The sequence below is a fragment of the Podarcis raffonei genome, chromosome 16 (assembly GCF_027172205.1).
Source record: "Podarcis raffonei isolate rPodRaf1 chromosome 16, rPodRaf1.pri, whole genome shotgun sequence".
NCBI lineage: Eukaryota > Metazoa > Chordata > Lepidosauria > Squamata > Lacertidae > Podarcis > Podarcis raffonei.
The window spans coordinates 7,645,995-7,670,039 of NC_070617.1; the positions used below are offsets into that span (position 1 = coordinate 7,645,995).

At 50.3% G+C, this 24,045-nt stretch overlaps 1 protein-coding gene across 5 annotated transcripts in view; it reads right to left on the bottom strand.

The window, feature by feature from the left end:
- Positions 1 to 8,326: 8,326 nt before the first annotated feature.
- The window catches only part of INTS3 (integrator complex subunit 3), a 93,198-nt gene continuing 77,479 nt past the window's right edge, over positions 8,327 to 24,045 (bottom strand). For all 5 annotated transcript variants that reach the window (XM_053368686.1, XM_053368684.1, XM_053368683.1 and 2 more), the window contains 7 exons: positions 23,096 to 23,209; positions 21,151 to 21,199; positions 17,591 to 17,758; positions 15,114 to 15,214; positions 14,070 to 14,142; positions 11,572 to 11,728; positions 8,327 to 9,549 (listed from right to left, as the gene is read on the bottom strand). In XM_053368686.1, coding sequence (XP_053224661.1) covers positions 9,472 to 9,549; positions 11,572 to 11,728; positions 14,070 to 14,142; positions 15,114 to 15,214; positions 17,591 to 17,758; positions 21,151 to 21,199; positions 23,096 to 23,209 — 740 coding nt within the window. In that variant the 3' untranslated portion in view covers positions 8,327 to 9,471. The remainder of the gene's footprint in view (positions 9,550 to 11,571; positions 11,729 to 14,069; positions 14,143 to 15,113; positions 15,215 to 17,590; positions 17,759 to 21,150; positions 21,200 to 23,095; positions 23,210 to 24,045) is intronic.

A 24,045-nucleotide genomic window follows, 5' to 3' on the forward strand; every position in this document is an offset into this window, starting at 1 on the left:
TTACTACTGGCCAGCTTTCTAGCTCAACGGAAGAGCATCTCTGCCCGCGATGCTGGAGCGCGCAGGTTTAAGCTCCAGGTTTGACTGAGAGACCCCTGTCTGAAATCCTGGAGAGCCTCTCGCAGTCGGTGCTTCCCAAACTTGGGTCTCCAGCTGCTTTTGGACTACGACTCCCAGCATCCCTAGCTAGCAGGACCAGTGGTCAGGGATGATGGGAATTGGAGTCCCAAAACAGCTGGAGACCCACGTTTGGGAAACTGGTGTAGGCAATACTGAGCTTAAATGGACCTAAATGCAACTTTTTTAGGCTCCCATTTAAAGCAGCTAAACAACCATGAGGCCCGGGAACTTGCTTTTTAGAGGAAGGGCTGTCGTTCATTGGCAGGGCATCTGCCTGCATGCAGGAGGTTTCGGGTTCAATGCCAGCATCTCCCAGTAGGGCTGGTGGAGACCCCGTCTGAAATCTCAAAGAGCTTCTGCCAGCCCGTGTAGGCAACACTGAGCTAGATGGACCAACGGTGTGACTTACAAGTTGAGTTGGAAGCAGAATGTTGGACTAGGTGGACCTTTGAAGAACAGGCCTTCTCTTCTCTCCTCAAAACCACTCGCCATTTATAGCTAATGTTTTAGAGGAGGGACAGGGGACTCCTCCAGGTAGTGATAGAAAGCAGCTCCTAGCCAGCACGCCTAGTGGTCAGGAACGGGCTCCTTTGGGAGGAGAGGGTTGGATATACATTGATTTTAAAAAATACCTAGCAACATCTGGAGGGCCACAATATTCCCCCATCCCCTGGCTTTGGAGCATTCAAACCACTTCTGTGCACCAGTTCAGCAAGTCTTACAACGACCCTGTAAGGTATGCCAACGGGACCCAATATCCGTGGGAGGAGAGAGAAATTGGGTGCTACCTTGCGGCTCCAGGCAGAACAACACAACCCTGGGTTTAAGGTGGAATTAAGCCCCGGGTTTCCAAGCTAGACATGCGGAGAGGCATATGTCAACATTTGTTCCCAAGGGCAGCCCTGTAAAAACTCTCAAGTGGCAATTTATTTTAAAGAAGGCAGGGAGGGTGCACGCGAGAGAGATCTAGGGCACCCTTCCCCAGATGTTTCCAGATGTTTGGGGCTACAGCTCCTGTAATTCCTGGCCATTAGCAGCACTGGCTGGCGCCAACAGGGAGCAAATTCCAAGACCTATGGAGGGCACTGGGTTATGGAAAGTGGTGCCAGGGCGTTACAGAAACCTATAGTTATTTGCATAGACTGCTTGAACAACATACAGAAGCTCGCCTCTTTTATATACTGAGTCAGACCGAGGCTCTGGTGCTATGAGCCTTTGCTTAAAAAATCCAGCAAGATTGCAGTCCTCGTGAATAATTGTTGGCATCTGTCTGTCTCGAGAGACAATGGAGTGCACCTCCAGGGGTGAAGTCAAACCACTGAATAATCTTGGCCTGCTGAGGCTGCAGAGACCAGTAACTCAGAACTGCTGCCTCCTGCGTTGTTTTTGCTGCTTTAGCAGCACGAGAGTGACCACCCCGAGGCACAAACCTGGGCAGTGTGTCTGGAGGTCCTGGGCTGACCAAACGACAAGACCTCCCTCTCGGCCTCACGGATGTGGACCAAAGGAAAGCAGAGCAAGACATTTGGGCACCGGCTCGGCTGCAGGAGTTGCCGAAAGGAGGTGTACAAGACGCTGCCCAACAGTCTTAGGGACTCCACTCCGGATTTGTGTAGCGTTTTCTCCTGACAGCAGCTACTACTATGCCATAAGATCCACTGTCCTGTTATAGCATATATGAGTTTGTACTACTGATGAAGCCCAGGACGGCGAAACAAGGCTAATATTCCAGAAATCCTTGTCTTAGACTCTGTTAAAGGATTCTGTGGAACTGCAACAACCTTTCATGTGGTTTGTTAGACAGGTGGAATAGACATTTTCACATATATAGACCTTATGCATTAACTGACTAGAGAATGAACTGATCCACTGGGTCTTCTGCTTTTTTCATTGAACTTTATGAGCTACTTCTGTTGAAATCTACAATTCAATACAATGAATGTTGTTGTTGTTTAGTCGTGTCCGACTCTTCGTGACCCCATGGACCAGAGCACGCCAGGCACTCCTGTCTTCCACTGCCTCCCGCAGTTTGGTCAAACTCATTCTGGTAGCTTCGAGAACACTGTCCAACCACCTCGTCCTCTGTTGTCCCCTTCTCCTTGTGCCCTCCATCTTTCACAACTTCAGGGTCTTTTCCAGGGAGTCTTCTCTTCTCATGAGGTGGCCAAAGTATTGGAGCCTCAGCTTCAGGATCTGTCCTTCCAGTGAGCACTCAGGGCTGATTTCCTTCAGAATGGAGAGGTTTGATATTCTTGCAGTCCACGGGACTCTCAAGAGTCTCCTCCAGCACCAGAATTTAAAAGCATCAATTCTTCGGCGATCAGCCTTCTTGATGGTCCAGCTCTCACTTCCATACATCACTACTGGGAAAACCATAGCTTTAACTATATGGACCTTTGTTGGCAAGGTGATGTCTCTGCTTTATACAATGAATAGTATATATTATTTTTTCAAATGTACAGCTGGTTACGTCTTGTGTGTTTATTGAATGTTTCACATAACCAGAGGTTTGTTGTTGTTTTGGGTTTTCTCCTGAGCTTTTTCTTCTCCTAAAAATATCCCGCAAGGCAGCGGAGGTTTATGACCAGAGTTTTTCTTCTCCTGGATGGGCTACTTTCCCAGGTCAGCGAGCCCCTCATTTCCCTCTATAGCATGTGCAAAACCTGCTTTCTTGACCGTTGGATCCACCATTGCTCTCGTTCACTCAATTTGCCTGTCTTCGCATGCAGGGGAAACCCCTAACTCACTGAGGGTTTGAGGTTCATTGGCTCCGCTCAGCTGGTTGAGCCAGCCAGTCAAAGCTGTTTCCCAGGGTGTGGGCGTTGTCGCATGCCAACAGCTTCTGGGAGCCAAAGGTGAGAGCTGAGTGCACCAAAGGTGGACAAACTGCCTAATAATAATAATAATAATAATAATAATAATAATAATAATAATTTATTATTTATACTCCGCCCATCTGGCTGGGTTTCCCCAGCCACTCTGGGCAGCTTCCAACAAAATGCTAAAATACAATAACCTATTGAACATTAAAAGCTTCCCTAAACAGGGCTGCCTTCAGATGTCTTCTGAAAGTTTAGTAGTTATTTTTCTCTTTGACATCTGGTGGGAGGGCGAGTGCCACTACCGAGAAGACCCTCTGCCTGGTTCCCTGTAACTTGGCTTCTCGCAGCTAGGGAACCGCCAGAAGGCCCTCGGAGCTGGACCTCAGTGTCCGGGCAGAACGATGGGGGTGGAGACGCTCCTTCAGGTATACTGGGCTGAGGCCATTTAGGGCTTTAAAGGTCAGCACCAACACTTTGAATTGTGCTCGGAAACGTACTGGGAGCCAGGGTAGGTCTTTCAAGACCGGTGTTGAGTATGACATGTCCCCCACCAGAGGTACCGCCCCTCCCAAGGGGAGAAAAAAGGCTGATTTAAATAGGAATCTAGTCAGGTCTATTTCACTCAGCACTGCTTGCATGAACTGGCACCAGCTCACCAGGGTTTCAGAAATGAGCTTTTCTGGGAGCTGGCGCTGTGCGGACTACAGTTGGTCAATGGGCTGGTGGGCACCGGGTGCAGAGACTGCTGCAAAGACGAGGACCGAGTGGGCGACAGGGGCCTTTGAGGGACCCAGCTGGGCTGGACTCTCGCCCGCAACATGCACACTCCGTCCAAGCGCCCCCTGAGAGCCAGTGTGGTATAGTTGTTAAGAGCGGTGGACTCGTAATCTGGTGAACCGGGTTCAATTCCCTGCTCCTCCACATGCAACTGCTGGGTGACCTTGGGCCAGTCACACTTCTTTGAAGTCTCTCAGCCCCACTCACCTCACAGAGTGTTTGTTGTGGGGGAGGAAGGGAAAGGAGAATGTTAGCCACTTTGAGACTCCTTCAGGTAGTGATAAAGCAGGATATCAAATCCAAACTCTTCTCTTCTTCTTCTTCTCCCGAACCACAGCCCGTTCCCACGCACTTCTCATCTCTACGGTTTGCAAAAGTCAGAATATACCAGCTCTCTCCCTGTAAAGAAATAGAAAAAAGAAATGAGCTTTACTTGCCCCTACCTGAAGATACCAGGGTTTAAACTTAGGCATATTTGCGTAGAAAGTACATGTTCTGCCACTGGGTCTCGTTTCGCCTGTGCCCTAGAAAGAAAATTGAGATTCTAGCCCTCGGGGTTGACTTAAAACAGGAAGAAAAGGAGCTTTCTGATACAGTAGATTAACTGCAAACAGTTCTCCAGAGTTTTAGACAGGTAACCTGTCTCACGGCCTACCTGCAGATGCCAGGAATTGAACGCGGGGCCTTCTGCATGCAAAGCAGGGGTTCAAGACCCTTCCCTTGAAAAAGAATGTAAGGTTCTAGTCCTCATGTTGTTCTGAATAATGGGCAATTGGTCTTCAGGGTTCCAGGCAGGGGTCACTTCCTAGCCCTATCTGCAGACTGAACTTGGAACCTTCTGCCACTGAGTTATGGTCCATTCCTAAAGACCTACATTGGCTCCCAGTACGCTTTTGAGCACAATTCAAAGTGTTGGTGTTGACCTTTAAAGTCCTAAGTGGCCTCGGTCCAGTATACCTGAAGGAGCGTCTCCACCCCCATCGTTCTGCCCGGACACTGAGGTCCAGCGCCGAGGGCCTTCTGGCGGTTCCCTCATTGCAAGAAGCTAAGCTACAGGGAACCAGGCAGAGGGCCTTCTCAATAGTGGCGCCCGCCCTGTGGAACGCCCTCCCATCAGATGTCAAAGCGATAAACAACTACCTGACATTCAGAAGACATCTTAAGGCAGCCCTGTTCAGGGAAGTTTTTAATGTGTAACATTTTAGTGTATTTTTGGTTTCTGTGGAAGCCGCCCAGAGTAGCTGGGGAAACTCAGCCAGAAGGGCGGGGTACAAATAATAAATAAAATAAAATAAAATACGAGGCCCTCACGTTTCTGGATAAAGGGCCGATTTAAAAATGAATAGAGGAATCTGCCTTATACCAAACCATGCGCTTGGTCCAGCTTAGCTCAGTGTTGTCTACGAAATGGCACCGTCTCCATGTTTTCAGACCGAAGTTTCTCCCAGTCCTACCTGGAGACGTCGGGAATCGAACCCAGGACCTTCTGCATGCAAAGCATATGCTCAGCGGCGCTTCCCCACTGACCTGCCAGCAGCGCGAAGAAAACAACCAGCCCTAACCTTTCCCCTACTTAAAGGCAGTTTGGGGGAGTTTTTTTGGTTCCCCGCCGCCTCTGGGCAAAGCTTCCTCCATCACTATGAGTTGCAGATGTTTTGAGGAATGGAAAGCAGGAACCGCAAGAGAAATACCCACATTTCCGCCCTTCCCCTGCCGCCTCCTTAGGTGTTTCCAGCAGGCAGACATTCCTTGCAGTTTGGTACAAATGACTTGCTTGGCGCAAGCCAGAACTCGCTGGGAAACTGGAAAGCTGCGGAAAGTGTGAAGCTTTCCTCCCTCGGCCGTAAAGCTAGAACTTCAAGTGAAAGATACAAGAAGAATCTTCTAGGTTCTGCGAGATCACATTCACCCGGTGCTATACCAGCTGCACTGGCTCCCGGTGGGGTACAGGATCAGGTTTAAGGTGCTGGTTTTAACCTTTAAAGCCCTATATGGCCTAGGACCCTCGTACCTACGGGACCGCCTCTCCTGGTATGTCCCACAGAGGAACTTACGGTCTTCAAATAAAAACATCTTGAAGGTCCCAGGCCACAGAGAGGTTAGGCTGGCCTCAACCAGAGCCAGGGCTTTTTCAGCTGTGGCTCCGATCTGGTGGAATGCTCTGTCACAAGAGACCAGGGCCCTGCGGGACTTGACATCTTTCTGCAGGGCCTGCAAGACAGAGCTGTTCCACCAGGCCTTTGGTCAGGGCACAGCCTGACCCCCTCCTTTGGCAATCTTCACAGAATCATAGAATCCTAGAGTTGGAATAGACCACAAGGGCCATCGAGTCCAACCCCCTGCCAAGCAGGAAACACCATCAGAGCACTCCTGACATATAGTTGTCAAGCCTCTGCTTAAAGACCTCCAAAGAAGGAGACTCCACCACACTCCTTGGCAGCAAATTCCACTGTCGAACAGCTCTTACTGTCAGGAAGTTCTTCCTAATGTTTAGGTGGAATCTTCTTTCTTGTAGTTTGGATCCATTGCTCTGTGTCTGCTTCTCTGGAGCAGCAGAAAACAACCTTTCTCCCTCCTCTATATGACATCCTTTTATATATTTGAACATGGCTATCATATCACCCCTTAACCTCCTCTTCTCCAGGCTAAACATGCCCAGCTCCCTTAGCCGTTCCTCGTAAGGCATCGTTTCCAGGCCTTTGACCATTTTGGTTGCCCTCCTCTGGACACGTTCCAGTTTGTCAGTGTCCAAAAAGTACAGAACTTTAGCCTAAGGGTTGCCATCATTTTGAGTTGAATTAATTTTATAATGAAATGATTTTAGAATGTTGTACTATTTTATTGTTGTTAGCCGCCCTGAGCCCGGCTTCGGCTGGGGAGGGCGGGATATAAATGAAATATTATTATTATTATTATTATTATTATTATTATTATTATTATTACTATTATCATGTGCTGCAGCCGATTTAAGAACGCAGGTTGAGCCGGGCTGGCCAAAGAGGCCAGCATCCTGCCCCTAAGGACCTAGGAATCTAGATAGACTGCTCTGGAGCTGGAGGTTCTGTAAGAGCATCGCAAGAGCCCAGCTGCAGGATCAGGTGAATGGACTGCCTAGCCAAACATCCTGCTCTCACAGTGGCCAAATGCCCCTAAGGACCTAGGAATCTTAGGTAGACTATTTCTGGAGCTGGAGGTTCCATAAGGAACACATCAGAAAAAGCTTTCTGAGCGTAAGAGCTGTTCGACACCAGAATGGACTCCCTTGGGAGGTTGTGAACTCTTTTCCCCTTGGAGGTTTTCAAGGCCATCCGTCACGGATACTTTAGCTGAGATTCCTGCATTGCAGGGGGCTGGACTAGATGAGCTTTGGGGTCCCTTCCAATTCTACGATTCCGTGTTTCTAAGAGCATCCGAATAGCCCGACTGCTGGATCAGGCCAGTGGCACACCTTAGCTCAGTACCCTTCTCCCGCAAGCGGTCAAACGGATACCCCAATGGGAAGCCCGTTATCGGGACCCAGGCACAAGAGCGACGCTCCACCAACAGCAGAGCTGGAACGCATCCGTCATGGCTGGGAGCTGCCGAAGCGATGTGGTAGGCGGGCAAGCTCCTTGCCTTATTTACGACTCGGGCCTTGAATCTGAGCCAGCTCCGAAGAAACCGCTCTGGGCCAAAACCTCAGGAATGTAAGGCGATACAAACCCGAGAGCTCGTCGGAGGGCGTGCAAAGCGAACAAGAAGTTCTATCGCTCCAGCATCTTCCTGCATGGCACGTAGGAGGTACAGTAGTTCGACCCCAGGCATCTCCAACGCTGGGGGGTGGGGGGTGGGAAGCAAGTCTAAAAACCCCAGAGAGCCACTGCCAGCCAGTGCAGACAGTAATGGGCTAGATTGGCCAATGGCCCGACTTGCCAAACTTCCCCTGCCCCGATTTAAATCAGAACCATGAGGACTGGCTCCTTGTTTTGTTTTTAAGTGGAAGGTACAGAGCAAAGAAGGGACGCGGGTGGTGCTGTGGGTTAAACCACAGAGCCTAGGACTTGCTGATCAGAAGGTCAGCGGTTCGAATCCCCGTGACGGGGTGAGCTCCACTTGCTCAGTCCCTGCTCCTGCCAACCTAGCAGTTCGAAAGCACGTCAAAGTGCAAGTAGATAAATAGGTACCGCTCCGGCGGGAAGGTAAACGGCGTTTCCGTGCGCTGCTCTGGTTCGCCAGAAGCGGCTTAGTCATGCTGGCCACATGACCTGGAAACTGTACGCCGGCTCCCTTGGCCAATAAAGCGAGACGAGCACCGCAACCCCAGAGTCGGTCACGACTGGACCTAATGGTCAGGGGGTCACTTTACCTTTACAGAGCAAAGAGGTTGAGTTGAGCTGGGTTTAAGCCACTTCTGGTGGGAGAAACTTTTGCCTGAAACCTTGGGCGACCCCCTACCAGTCAGACACCTTCCGGACGGCCAAATAACCCCCCCCCCTTCTGTGACGATTGGATGTGGGGAAAGGGACCCAGCTCTGGAAACAGTAAAAGGACTTAAGATAGCCCCTGCCCAAAGACCGCAACCCCCCACCCCTGCAGCGCAGCATACAAACACGAGTCCAAAACAGGTGAACTTGTACAAAAAACATGTTGACAGTTTTTATTGTCTCTTTTAAAAACCACTTAAAAATGATAATCTCTCAGTGGGTAGGCGGGGAATTAAAAATATAACTACCATCTCGTCTCGCTCGCCTGTCGCTGAGTCGGTTGCTCCCACCACTACCACCACCACCGCCTCCCCTTCCCGCCCCCCCAACCCTGTGAGAGGGGGGGTCTCAGGAAGGAGGGGGCTGCTTCTCAAAAATCTGGCCGGGAGGATGCGGGGCAGGGCGAGGGGGGGGCCTTCCTTCATGCCGACAGCCTAGCAGTCATTTCTTCGTATGGCTGGGGGGGGTTGTCGTTTTGAGGCAGGAACGGGGCAGCGAGGCTTCTCCGGCCATCGTACGCGGAAGGGCAGGGAGGCCGCAGAAAGGAAAGCCTCCTTGCCCCCCCAACCTCCCCGCAAAGTGGGGTGGGGGGAGTGTTTGAGGCTTTGGGGTGGTTAACCGGAATGTTCTCTGTGTGGAGAAAATGGCCTTTCTTTTTCTTTTTCTGGAGGTGGAAGGGCACACACACGACAAGCTTGGGGTTGGGTGGGGAGGAAGGGCCTCTGGCGCTGTGGGGGGGGGGAGACGATGCCAGGAAAAGCCTGGCCCGGCTCCGAAATAACCCCCCCGCCCCTCCTCACATTTCCAGCTCCCCCCCAAGCCCAGCCCCACTCCCGGTTCTCCCCGCCGGAAGCAGCACTGACGGGAGTAACGCCGGTTCACACCATTTATTTACATTTCGGAGAGAAGAGGGGGCCCCTCTCTCTGGCGCCGCTGCCCGCAGAATGAGGTGGCCCCCGCGCCGCCAAGGACAGGCCTGAGGAAAACCTCCTGCGTCGTCCCCCCCGCCCGCGGCCACCGTACAAAAGGCGGGCAGGCGAGGATGGGTGGCGACGCCGGGGGGCAGAGAGTGTCTCGCAGGCACGGAGAGCGGGGCAGAGGCTGTAACTGTGCCAAGGTGGGGGGGGAGGGGGCGCCCAGGTATCCCAAGTCCCGCCAGCGCCCCTCTTTAGAGAGCATTGTCCTCGCTGCCAATGGTGACTCCGGCCGGCCGCTCCAGATCCGCTCTCTGCCGCTGCCTGCGGTCACCCTGGGAGCCGCTAGCGACAAGGCGGTCTTGCCCGCCCCCCTCAGTCACTGTCCGAGCCAACCGCTGAGGAGCCTTTCCTCTTCCGCTTGGTGGGTTTGGGTTTCGTGTCTTCCTCCTCCTAAAAGCAAAGAAAGCCGTGTTTCAATGATATGTAAGTGGTATCTTAAACACCAAACGATCTGACTAAGGTGCACAAGGATGTGTCAAGTACCATATTTTTTACTCCATAAGACACACTTTTTTCCTTCTAAAAAGTAAGGGGAAATGTCTGTGTGTCTTATGGAGCGAATGCGTGGTCCCCGGAGCCAAATTGCCCATGGGCGAAAAGCAGATCATGCTTTCTTTCTTTTTTGAAAGAGGGAAGTGGGTGTTGAAACAAAGCCGCTAAGCAGCTGATCGGCAAGAGATCAGACATAAGGGACGCTAGCGATAAAGGAGGCTGCCTGGGAGGGGGGAGGTAAAGACAGTGAACTTGCAAGGAGAGGACACAGGAATACTAATACAAGCAATAAGGAGAGAAATTAGAAGAAAAGGAGAAGCAAAAAAACTGCTCCAGCTAAGGAAAAGACACTAAAGCAAACAAGAGGGAAGGGGGTGTTGAAAGGAAGCAGCTGATCAGCAAGCGATCGGGAGAGAGATAAGGGATGCTAGTGATAAAGGAGGCTGACTGGGAGTGGGGAGGTAAAAGCACATGGATCCTCAGGATTTTTGCATTGGGTCACCCCAAACTCACCGTCAAATCACATATGTCTGTGGCCACAGCATGAACCACAAAAATCATACATCCACTGTTTCATTCAGAATATTTTTTTTCTTGTTTTCCTCCTCTAAAAACTAGGTGCGTCTTATGGAGCAAAAAATACGGTAATTGTTGGAAGCGTAAACATATCACATTTATAAATTTTAAATTTGTTGTTGTACATTGTTTTAAATGTTTGCCTTCCTTCTGGGATTGTACCCCCAAGTGTGTTTTATAAGCTGGTCTCCGACCGTAATAAATTATCTGTCTGTCTGTCTACCAGAGGGTCTGTTTTTTTCTCTTTCCCCCAAATATGGTGGACATGTAAGAAAGCTAAAGGCTCTGGGGGAATGATATGTAATGAATATTCAAATTGGTTATTCCTGAAAGTCCTGAAGCTTTTCTCTTCGGGATAATAGGGATGGAGGCCCCGAAAAAGATGGTTAAACTATTTATAGATGCAACAACAACAACAGCCAGAACCCTCTAAGTGCAGAAATGGAAAGGAGGATAAGTACCAGTCGAGGAGGAACGGCTTCAAAAGTTAACGGTCTATGCATAAATGGTGAAATGGACAGCAAAAACGAGAGATAAAAGAGGCGAACTGTTTGTGGAAGAGTGGAGACCCTTTTCGGGATATTTGAAGAACTATTACGAGTCAAATGAAAACGCGGCCGGGGTTTGAATTATGAGCAGGGGAACGAAAAGAAGGATAAGTGAGATAGAGGATAATTGTATTGAAGTATATCATAGAAAGCAGTAGGAACAAGATAGGAATAAAAACATTATGGAAATAAGGGTGGGTAGCCCAAATTTGAGAGAGAACAGAGATTGAAATGTAAGTAAATTTTTAAAACCTGTGAAAATCAATAAATATGAGGGAAAGAGAGAGAGAGAGAAAGAGAGAGAGAGAGAGAGAGAGAAAGAAAGAAAGAAAGAAAGAAAGAAAGAAAGAAAGAAAGAAAGAAAGAAAGCTTTGTTTCAGGGGGGTGGGAGAAACAAACTCCTTTCAGCCTGAGTCTCACATTCCCTCGGAGGCAAACAGCCTTTCCACTGCTTTAATACAATTATCCTGCATCTGCATTCCAGCCACGAAAAAGTCAAGGGGTTTCTATACATAGAGACTGCTTTCTCCATGCACTAACGGGCGTGATCACAGGCCAAGGGCACATTCTAGCCGGGCAAGAGCACTCAGGGATGGTGATGGGAAAGTCCCAAGGGCCGGAACAGAGAGGTTGGAGGCCGCAGTTGGGGACTGGAGGTTCCCCGCTGCTGCTATGTTTATTTATGAAAAGCATTTGCGCACCACGATTTATACATCGCCGCATCAGGGCACCGTGCGGCAACAAAGCACCCCGTCTACCCACGTAACCCAGCGCCCGCCACAAAGGCTCGGCTCACCGAGGCGCTGCTGGAGGCAGACTCCTCCTCGTTGTTGGCGGGCTGCGCCGCGTTCTTCCGGCTGCGGGGGCTGGAGACGGTGGCTTTCCGGCGGCTCTTTGGAGGCTTGCTGGAGGAGTCCTCGTACTCTTCGGCCAGGGAGAAGAGGTCGCTGAACCTGGGGAGGGGAGATGGCACAGGGTGGGGCCACGGGCTGTGCAAGAAGCTCTGCACCCAAGAGCATTTTCAGGTTTGGGGGTGGCGGCAGGTCGGGGAAATGCCAGCATCTCCCTTGCGCTCGACCCGGAAGCTGCGGTGAGAACGCTGCAGGATGATGCAAGCCCTTCAGCACCCCAGCTCAGAGATCCACACCGGTTGTCAATTTGCTGTTTGTATACAGTCATATACAATATACAGTATACAGAGGGACACGGGTGGCGCAGAGGGACACGGGTGGTGCTGTGGGTTAAACCACAGAGCCTAGGACTTGCCGATCAGAAGGTCGGTGGTTCGAATCCCCGCACTGGGGTGAGCTCCCATTGCTCAGTCCCTGCTCCTGCCAACCTAGCAGTCCGAAAGCATGTCAAAAGTGCAAGTAGATAAATAGGTACCCCTCCGGTGGGAAGGTAAACGGTGTTTCTGTGCGCTGCTCTGGTTCGCCAGAAGCGGCTTAGTCATGCTGGCCACATGACCCGGAAGCTGTATGCCGGCTCCCTCGGCCAATAAAGCGAGATGAGCTCCGCAACCCCAGAGTCGGTCACGACTGGACCTAATGGTCAGGGGTCCCTTTACCTTATACAGTCATACCTCTTGTTACATTTGCTTCAGGTTAAATCTTTTCAGGTTGCGTCCTGCGGCAACCCAGAAGTAACGGAACGGGTTGCTTCCGGTTTTCGCCACTTGCATATGCACAGACACTCAAAATGATGTCACACGCATGCGCAGAAACAGCGAATCGCGACCCGCGCAGACGCGGGTTGCATTCTGCTCAGGTTGCAAACGGGGCTCCGGAACGGATCCCTTTCGCAACCAGAGGTACCACTGTATTTGCTTAACAATTTGGGGCCCTGTTTACGTGCAAGGCAGCCTTTAAGCCAACTTGACTACAGAACTGGCACCATCCCAGGTGCCACATAATACTCATTCCACATTGATAAGCCATCAATCCTTTAGCGAGGTGGCACCTACACTTCGAAACTCCCTGCCGATTGACCTCAGGCTGGCGCCTTCTTTTGCTGGGCTCTTTTCTGCGCTAGCTAAAAACGTATTTTTTGTACAGGCAAGTCTGTTCCGACGGGCAGAACGTTGACACGTGTTTTAATCTGGTTTTTAAGCATATCGTTGGTTTTGATTAGTATTTCCTTGAACATCTTAAATTTCTGCTTTTGCTATTAGAGGAGGGAGGAGGGAGAAAGGTTGTTTTCTGCTGCTCCAGAGAAGCGGACACAGAGCAATGGATCCAAACTACAAGAAAGAAGATTCCACCTAAACATTAGGAAGAACTTCCTGACAGTAAGAGCTGTTCAACAGTGGAATTTGCTGCCAAGGAGTGTGGTGGAGTCTCCTTCTTTAGAGGTCTTTAAGCAGAGGCTTGACAACCATATGTCAGGAGTGCTCTGATGGTGTTTCCTGCTTGGCAGGGGGTTGGACTCGATGGCCCTTGTGGTCTATTCCAACTCTAGGATTCTATGATTCTATGATTCTATTAATTTCGTTGTGTCGTTCTTTCGGGAAACTGCTTTGAGGTTGTTGGTTTTTTTAAAAAACAACAACAAAGAAGTGGTGAATAGATTTTACAAAATAAAAATACATAAGTGAAAGATTAAGGTAAAGGTAAAGGGACCCCTGACCGTTAGGTCCAATCATGGCTGACTCTGGGGTTGCAGCGCTCATCTCGCTCTATTGGCCGAGGGAGCCAGCATACAGCTTCTGGGTCATGTGGCCAACATGACTAAGCCGCTTCTGGTGAACCAGAGCAGCGCACGGAAACGCCGTTTACCTTCCCGCTGGAGCGGTACCTATTTATCTACTTGCACTTTGACATGCTTTCGAACTGCTAGGTTGGCAGGAGCAGGGACCGAGCAACGGGAGCTCACCCTGTTGCGGGGATTGGAACCGCTGACCTTCTGATCGGCAAGCCCTAGGCTCTGTGGTTTAACCCACAGCGCCACCCGTGTCCCCATAAGTGAAAGGTTACCTGCTCCTTTTTCTGGTTTGCTTGCTTGGAGAGTGAAACAGCAGCAGCAGCAGGGCTCAGGGATTGTGGAACGATGCCACCCCACATGCTGCCCCTGCTTTGGGGGAGAGAAGCAAGTTCTACACCCTTCCCTCCCTCGCCCTACAAGCAAATTTCTGCTCGGCTCAGTCTGCAGGGTGAGACTTTTTTCTCCACCTCTCTCCTGCTCACTTGCTCTCCTTTAGAAAGGAGGGCACCCTCTTTTTTCTGAGCCCCATACAGTACCAAGGAAAGCCTTCGCCCACCCCTCCCACAAACGCGAACACAAGAGACGGGCACTCACTTCATCTTGTGGGCTTCGTCGCAGCTGGCCTGGACGTGCTGGAGGGCCTGCAGGATCGGGGTTTGGCTGAAAACTGCCAGGGAATCGGAAGGAAAAAACACCAGGAAATCAATGAAATGAAATTTTAAGAAAACATGGCGGCTTCACATCCTTGCAACATGCACATCCGAGAGGACCGCAGGATGAACGGGATAGATGGGGGGCTTTTAACACCAAGTCACTTGCACACGTAAGAGCCCAGGCAATCTGCCCTCTGCCAAGTGAGACTCCTGGTATGGAATTCTTGTCTACACTAATGGATGGGAAGTCTCTCCCAGCCCTAACTGGAAATGCCATTGGGAATAGAAACTCTTTCTTCTTAGCTATTTTCCCTTCTTTTTTATTATATGATATAAATGTGATAAAGGGTCCCCCGCCCCCAATTATTTCTTCTCTGTTCTTTCTCTTTTTTTATACAATTTTGTTTGGTAAGGATGAGTATTCTACATTTTTCTTTTTTCTTCTTTTTTGATTTACTGCTTTTTATAAATGTGTTTGGATTTTAGTGCTCCATGTGTTAAAAACCTTCAATAAACTTGAAAAGCATTTTTTAAAAAAAAGGAATCAAACCTGGGACTTTCTGCCTGCACTCAGCTACGGTCCTGCACTTACAATTCAGACAGGAGTCTAGTCCTCATGATCTTAAATAGGAGTGCTGGTTTAAACTGGAAGCTGGTTTATATGGAGTCAGGCGTTTGGTCCACCTAGCTGAGCCCTGTCTACATCAGGCATAGGCAAACTCGGCCCTCCAGATGTTTCGGGACTACAACTCCTATCATCCCTAGCTAACAGGACCAGTGGTCAGGGATGATGGGAGTTGTAGCTCCAAAACAACTGGAGGGCCGAGTTTGCCTATGCCTGGTCTACATCGACTGGCATCAGCTCTCCGTGGGGGAGTCTTTATAAACCCTTCCTGCAGATGCCAATGGGGACTTTCTGCCGGCAGAGCAGGGCTCTGGCACTGAGCTTTAAGGCCTCATTGCCAAAGGGGAAAGATGCACTTACAGTTCTGTTTGGTGTTGGTGAGGTTCAGGCGCAGGTTGTCTAGGTGCTCCAGGATCTGTTCCAAGGTGAGCTGGGCGAGTTTGCTGCTGGAACTGCGCAGGCTGGAAGCAAAGATCCAGAGAAAGGAAGGGGAGAGAGGGAGAACGCAGGCAGGGTCATTAGAAACGGGCTTCTAACGTTGCGCATGGAACACAAGGGCAAAAGACTCAGAACCCTGGGAGCGTCTGCTTGCTTTCGCCTCCTACAACTTACAACGAACGCACCAAGTATCTAGCCCTCATGAAGGCATGAGTTAAGAATGCAAGAAGCGCTTTGATGGCCCATCTAGTCCAGCCGCCTGTTCTCACAGTGGACACCCAGGGGCTGCAATGGAAGCATGCGAGCAGGGCCTGAGAGCAGCACCAGCAGCAGCGCTCTCTTCACTTTCAATTCTTAAAGGTAAAGGGACCCCTGACCATTAGGTCCAGTCGTGGCTGACTCTGGGGTTGCGACGCTCATCTCGCTTTATTGGCCGAGGGAGCCGGCATACAGCTTCCAGGTCATGTGGCCAGCATGACTAAGCTGCTTCTGGCGAACCAGAGCAGCGCACAGAAACGCCGTTTACCTTCCCGCCGGAGCGGTACCTATTTATTTACTTGCACTTTGACGTGCTTTGGAACTGCTAGGTTGGCAGGAGCAGGGACCGAGCAACGGGAGCTCACCCCATCGAGGGGATTCGAACTGCCGACCTTCTGATCAGCAAGCCCTAGGCTCTGTGGTTTAACCCACAGCGCCACCTGCGTCCCTCCAATTCAATTCTTAGGAGCTAGGGGAAAAACTGGGCAGGAACAGTAGCCGCCGTCCTCCGAGTATCTGCTTTCCAACTTGTCTGTGGTTTTCCCACTTGCTTATTTTGGCTTCTTATGTTTGGGGAAAGGGGCACTGTCCGTTTTTAAAATAAGCTCTGGTCCAGTTGCTTAGCGTTGGTGTTCGGACGCTGGAGAAGCAACTCCACTAGATGTCGTCCTTGCTCTGTGAATGTTAAGAAGGATCTCCTTGTTCTCTGAATGAATGGCTGCATGCCGTGTGTGTGTGTGTGTGTGTGTGTGTGTGTGTGTGTGTGGCGCGCGCGTGTCCGTCCTTCCATCCATCCTGCTTTGGGAAATGTCTTGCCATGAACCCAGGAAGCTGCCTGGTACCACGCAAAGGCGATGCTCTAGCTCTGAGCTGCGGAGGAAAAGGTTTTCCTCCCTCCTAACACTAAGGTCCGTATAGTTAAAGCTATGGTTTTCCCAGTAGTGATGCATGGAAGTGAGAGCTGGACCATATGCTTTTGAATTATGCTGCTGGAGGAAACTCTTGAGAGTCCCATGGACTGCAAGAAGATCAAACCTATCCATTCTTAAGGAAATCAGCCCTGAGTGCTCACTGGAAGGACAGAAGGACAGATCCTGAAGCTGAGGCTCCAAGACTTTGGCCCCCTCATGAGAAGAGAAGACTCCCTGGAAAAGACCCTGATGTTGGGAAAGATGGAGGGCCCAAGGAGAAGGGGACGACAGAGAAGGAGATGGTTGGACAGTGTTCTCGAAGCTGCCAGCATGAGTTTGACCAAATTGTGGGAGACAGTGGAAGACAGGAGTGCCTGGCGTGCTCTGGTCCATGGAGTCACGAAGAGTCGGACACGACTAAACAACAACAACATTCATAAAGGATTCCACAACCGTTTAATGAGAAGGTCACTGTTCAAAGTATGGGAGAAATATAAAGATTTACTAGAACCAAAAACACCCTGGTGGCTATCACCTACTGAAGCACTATCTCTTAAAATATTGTGGGGGGGGGGAGTGGCCAACATATAGAGAGCTGCTGGCTGAACGAAAGGGAAAGTTAACTTTGAAAGAATATGATGAAGTAAAAGAACATCTTCAAAGCTGGCTACATCATAGACAATTAAAGGATATCTTTAAGGAGCATAATAAAAAAAGGCTTCTTATATTGGGTTTCCAGATTCCAAAAGGAAGTGATAGAAGAAAATACAAAATTATTTTAAAAAGGCATATAACATTCTTTTGCAGTGGGAAACCAAAGATGAAGTAAAATGATTAAATGGGCGCAAGACATAGGCCATAATATACAATTTCAGGATAGTCCAATCTGCTTTCAAAGCCATCTAGGCTGGCGGCCTGCTACTGCTGATGTTTTCGGATGGTGCAATAAAGTTTACGACGAGGTTGGCGGCTGTCGCTGCATCTTGTGGCGGTGAGTTCCACAGTTTAACGACGCTGACAGGAGCTGCAGTTCGCAGCAACTCCTGGAGGGTCGAAGTGCCCCTCTCTCCTGAGCCAGGTGGAGGGAACAGCCTTGTTCTTGCTGCCAGAAAACCCCGGCTGACCTACTGCAAAATCACCCGGAGATCGACCAGGAAGTAGATCCCAATCTACCTTCCGCTCCCCGCTGGGCTGAAGCGACCTCCTCCTCCCTTCCTGACCCATGTTTACCTTTGGCGTTTTCGGGGAAGGCTGTTGTTCTTGATCAGGAGGGACTTGATGTGCTCAGCCAAGAGGTCGTCGTGCTTGATGCACCAGTGCCGGAGGATGCTGGTGGTGAACTGGTCGTCCGGGTGGCACGGCCGGCTGAGGACCATCTTCACCATGTCTTCGCTAGGCCTGGGGCAAAATGCATGGCTTATTATTATTCCTGGTTTTTGTTTGTTTTTCCAAGGGGCAAGAAAACCAGGAGAACAGGAGAAGACCCATGGTCTTGATTTAATAAGAGAGCCTCTGGCTTGGCAGCGGAATGTGGCCCTCCAATCCTCTCTGCCTGGCCCCTGGGAGTTCTCCGCAGGCCACGCCCCTCACCAGACTCCGCCCCCTCAAACGCTTCTACTGTTCTTGGAACTCTGATCCATGTTTCGCGCTTGTCTGGATAGACCGACAGGGGCGTCTGCTTAGAAACCAGCCTACTGTACAAAGATAACGTTTATTTGAACTGATTTTATAATGAAATGATTTTAGAATGTTGTATTATTTTACTGTTGTTAGCTGCTCTGAGCCCGGCTTCGGCTGGGGAGAGTGGGATATAAATAATTCATTATTATTATTATTATTATTATTAGTTGCTCCACCCACTTCTGCCTCTGGCCCCGCCCACCCGGCAGGCGGCCCCTGGGAAATTTGCCCATAAGGGAATGTTGCCCTCAGGGTGGGAAACATGGAGGCAGCGGCCTTAGCCGAGTTAACACCTGGATCCCGGCCAGCCAACAGATATTCTGGCTGTCATAGTTAAGCCAGCCCAGTGCAAATCCCTTAAAAATATCCCACGGAGCCAAAGCCTGCCTCAAAGGAAGGCCGGATTTTCCCAGCATGCTCCTGCTGTTGAACGCGCAGCTGGGAAGCTGCCTGAGTTTTCCTCAAGGCAGCAGGAGGCGCTGGGCTCCGGGGCGCTGCCTTCCTTTCCTGGGTTCGTTCAGCGTGGCAGGTCAGAGGAAGGGAGAGGAGAGACAGCCTGCTCCCTTCCAGGCCCCTTATGAATAGAAATTAAAGCGCTCTCTGCGGGGCCATTGGCAAAGGTCACGCTGGGACATCGCAGCCTCCCTGAGGGTCCGAGTCGGGGAGGAGGAAGCACAGAACAGTAGCCGGTTTCGGGAGAGAAGTCACAGAGGGAGCAGTTGGGAAAGCAAGGCGCTGGCGGATGCTTAGCCTCTGCCTGAAGAAGGGATTGCAACTAAAAAAACTCTACTGGATCAGACAGAAAAAAAGCAAAACAAACCATCCTGTTTCCAACAACCGTACGCTGGGGGGCTCCAAGAAACCCAGAATGGACAGAGCTTACAGTACAGTGGTACCTCGGGTTAAGAACTTAATTCGTTCTGGAGGTCCGTTCTTAACCTGAAACTGTTCTTAACCTGAAGCACCACTTTAGCTAATGGGGCCTCCCACTGCCGCCACGCAATTTCTGTTCTCATCCTGAAGCAAAATTCTTAACCCGAGGTACTATTTCTGGGTTAGCGGAGTCTGTAACCTGAAGCGTCTGTAACCTGAGGTACCACTGTATTGTATTGCATGGCACGCACTCTCTCTCTGTGAAATTAATGGAGCTTGATTCATATCAGTGAGTCTACTCCGAGTAGGACTACCACTGGCTACAACCCATAACTCCCCATCGTCACCTTTTGTCCTGCCAATTCTGTTATGAGCGGACCCAGGGCTAAATTAAGTAGCAACCGAGTTCCTTGCTCATCTTGGGGGTCTTCAGAACTCTTTCTGCCCAGAACGGCGCCCCTCAGGGAGATGCAATCTGGCCCCTTTGCTGCCGCAAAAATCTATCATTGGATGAGCGGGGGGAAAGCGATAACCTCCCCACCCTGAGCTTGTTTGCAGGGATCGGTTGAGGAGAGGGGCTGAGTGCCAGCACGTGAGCCAGCCGCATCCACCGTGACCCCGTGAAATAAAAAGGTTACCGTATTTTTCGCTCTATAAGACGCACCAGACCACAAGACGCACCTAGTCTTTGGAGGAGGAAAACAAGAAAAAAAATATTCTGAATCTCAGAAGCCAGAACAGCAAGAGGGATCGCAGCGCAGTGAAAGCAGCAATCCCTCTTGCTGTTCTGGCTTCTGGGATAGCTGCGCAGCCTGCATTCACTCCATAAGATGCACACACATTTCCCCTAATTTTTTAGGAGGGAAAAAGTGAGTCTTATAGAGCAAAAAATACAGTAGCTGCCCCGGCTTTTAAATCTCGGCGTTTTTGCAACAGAAGGAAACTGCAGTTCTCTGAGATTCGCATTGGAACCCGCATACGGGGCTGCAGAAGACCCAACAAAGCACCCGGCTGCAATTATCAGTGCCGGCCGTCGGAAAAGGCACAGACACCCTCGACCGCTGTTTGCCGCTGCCTCCGGGCGGGTGTGCTGGGTCCGGGCAGACGATGTCTCGCCTTGCTCTGAGCAGCTGCGCAGGAAATTGGGAGCCAGCTCAGGTCAAGCCAGCGACGAGATAACACACCTTCCCCGGCGCTTGGATCGCCAATTAACATTTTGGAATTGCAAGTCGGGTGCGGGGAGAGAATGCACTCTGCCTTTCGGCTTCTCATAGCTCCCCAGCCGCCGTGGCCACACGAACCCTGTCCATAACTCATTGCAATGCCGTCCACAGCCCTAAAGGGCGATTACATGGAGCGGGGAAGCGGGAGGAGGCAGGCGAGCGATTTGCTCTGTGTGTTTGTGAAATATAGCTTTAATTTCCGATCCTCAGCTGCCGTGTGTCAAAAGTTTGGGCTTATTAAACGCTGGAAGGCTCAGAGAGCTCTTCCCCTCGTGGGTAGAAGTTGCATCAGGAGACGGGGGGAATGTAGGAAGTTGCCTCATACCAAGTCGGGTGAAAACTATCCTGGAAATTGCAAAGCAGAACCTTAGGAGGGCCAGGTGGAGAGGAGTAGAGGTCCGTGTGTGGCCCTTGGTTCCCTGCCCCTGCTTAGGAACACACCCAGAAGAAACATAGGTAAAGGTAAAGGGACCCCTGACCATTAGGTCCAGTCGTGACCGACTCTGGGGTTGTGGCGCTCATCTCGCTTTATTGGCCAAGGGAGCAGGCATACAGCTTCCGGGTCATGTGGCCAGCATGACTAAGCCGCTTCTGGTGAACCAGAGCAGCGCACGGAAATGCCGTTTACCTTCCCGCCGGAGCGGTACCTATTTATCTACTTGTACTTTGACGTGCTTTCAAACTGCTAGGTGGGCAGGAGCTGGGACTGAACAATGGGAGCTCACCCCGTAGCGGGGATTCGAACCGCCGACCTTCTGATTGGCAAGTCCTAGGCTCTGTGGTTTAACCCACATCCCATAGGAGAAACATGGGAAGTGTTAAAAGCCCTGACTGATGCCTTCCTCCTGCCTGATTTCTTTCTCTCTCCATCCCTTGCCTCGCCACCCCTGTATTTTGGCGGGCGCCAAACATCTCCCCGAGAGACCCTTTTCTTCCCATGCAGCCCTGAAGCCAGGCCCCTCCGCTCGAAGCGCACTTGAGGCAACTGTGACATACAGCGTTTTGGATACTTACTTCTCCCGTCTCAGCTGCAGCAATAAGCAGGAAAGCGCCTCAGGGTGTTCTGAAATGCAGAGAGAGGTTTGTTAAGCAGCTGCTAACCAACTCCGATGCAGAGCTCTGAGCTCCTATGCAGCATATATCTCTATATTTGCCACTGCATCAGCAGAGCTGCGGCCTTCAGCCTGGGCCCAGCACAGTGTCAGCACACAGATTTGGATTCCTGTAATTTATTATTAACATTCATATGGGCGGCCTAGGACCCACATACCTACGGGACCGCCTCTCCTGGTATGCCCCGCGGAGGACCTTAAGGTCCACAAATGACAACACTTTGGAGGTCCCTAGTTGCAAGGTGGTTAGATTGGTCTCAACTAGGGCCAGGGCCTTTTCAGTACTGGCCCCAACTTGGTGGAACGCTCTGTCACAAGAGACTAGGGCCCTGCGGGACTTGACATCTTTCCGCAGGGCCTGCAAGACGGAGCTGTTCTGCCTGGCCTTTGGTTTGGACTCAGTCTGACCCTTACGTTTCCCTCCCCTTATGGTTTTGATCTATGGGCTACTTTTAAAATGAGGCTGTATTTTAAATTGCATTTTAACCTGTATTTTAAATTGGTTCCCCCCCCCCTATTATGTTTTTACTGTAATTTTACTGGTGTTAGCCACCCTGAGCCCAGCTCTGGCCGGGGAGGGCAGGGTATAAATAAATGAAAAAAAAATTATTATTATTATTAGTCATATCCACCCTTTCCTCCAAAGAGCGCAAGGTGGCGAACACACTTCTCCCCCCTCTCCATTTATATCCTCACAACAACCTTGTGAAGTAGGTTAGGCTGTGAGAGTGAGTGTGACTGGCCCAATGTGAGCTTTATGGCTGAGTGGAGATTCGAACCCGAGTCCCCTGGGTCCTAACCAGGGAGAGGATAGATAGTTTAATTAGACAGACAGATAGGTAGACATGGACCCTGCAATGTCTCTGTTTCTAGAAATTAAACTAGGGAGAGATGCATTTCTAGACGCCGAGACTCAAGACGATCTGAAAAGGAAGACCACATTATATGGGAATCTGTGGCTCTTAATCCATGCCATACCAGGATGCATGAGGAAAGAAACACACACAGTGTCTCCTCAGGGAAAACCTGAACCGTTTCTTCCTAAGTATCCTGGAGCTGAGCTCTGTCACTGAAAACCACTACGCAACACTGGCTCTCAGTATGAAAACATAATAAATAGACTAAATAGCGGCAAACACACACACTTGCTGGTGCCATCGGGCAGTGCTTTCCATTTTGTGACTGCATCCTTCTTGTCAACCATTGTCAGCGAAAAAAGACTTGGTCACATGAAAGGAAGTCTAGAGTGATGGATCCCACCAGGTCCCAGGAACCTTCCCAGGGTGCGAGTTTTTTGAGGGGTGTTCTGCCAGTATGTCTGGGCACCAGGTAAGAGTCAGGGTGGATGGAGTCCTGCGTAAGAGGCCAGGAGACCGGGGAGGTGCGTCCGAAGGAGTATATCTTCATTCGTAATTTGTATTAATTGTTTTATTTGGTGTTTTGTGCCATTCCTGCTTTAGTTTGTCACATGCCGCTTAGAGAGAATATTCCTATACTAAGCGGTACAGAAATGGTCTACGTAAGCAAAGCCCTAAATGGCCCGGGACCCAAGTACCTATAGGTGCGCCTTCCTCAATGAGGACTAGAATCTTCCCCCAATATCAACCAACTCAGACCCTGCAATTGGCGAGAGAGCAACCTGGTTGGCATTGACCTGTGACAGGGCCTTCTCGGTGGCGGCCCCCACATTTGCAAAACGGCCTGTCGGGTGAGTTCTGTCCACCTCCCTCACTACTGGCTTTCGGGAGGAACTGAAAGAGGGTAGGGAAACATTCCTATTTTGCCCAGCTGTGCGTCCCTCCTAACTCTGCAATGGCCAGTGGAGAGGATGCTCGTGCCATGCTCACCTTTGTACTTGAGATGCTGGAGGATGGGGATGATGGTCTCCAGGGGGATGTTGTGGGCCAGAAACAGCTGCCACGTGCAGTATTGCTCAAAGGTCTCCCACTCCAAGCTCTGGACTGGAAAAAGTGGGCAAGGGGGAAAGAGGGAAGGCAGGAAAGAGCCTGGCTGTCAAAAACGTGGCATGGCAACTCACTTCACAGCGTCTTGCATTGTTTCATGTAACCGCTCTGGTTTTTTTCTTTTTCTTTACCAATAGCAGCATATGAATATTTTTAGGAACAAACATCATCATCATCATCATTATTATTATTATTATTTAATGCAGGGCTCCCAAACCTTTACGGGTCCACTGTCTACTTGGTTCCATAAACTCACCCCCAGTGCCCCCTACCCTATAAAAAGGATTCTCTGGGTTTGCACGTCCCACTAAGGAAGATGGTAATGCAATGCAATGAAATTCTAAACAGGGGCAATTAATTGTGCATTCATTCAAAATCCAATTCACACTGAGGTCCAGTGCCGAGGGCCTTCTGGCAGTTCCCTCACTGCGAGAAGTGAGGTTACAGGGAACCAGGCGGAGGGCCTTCTCAGTAGTGGCTCCCGCCCTGTGGAACGCCCTCCCACCAGATGTCAAAGAGAACAACTACCCGACTTTTAGAAGACATCTGAAGGCAGCCCAGTTTAGGGAAGCTTTTAATGTTTAACAGACCACTGTGTTTTAATACTTTGTTGGAAGCCGCCCAGGGTGGCTGGGGAGACCCAGCAAGATGGGCGGGGTATAAATAATAATAATAATAATAATAATAATAATTATTATTATTATTATTCACACAATTTAGTTTAATTCAACAAACCAGATGAGCTCGATTCGGTGATAAGATACCAGCTTTTCAAAGTCTGATAAGTCACTGGCACTTCTGGTGCCCCATGTCAACCCCCTGCCTCTTAGTGC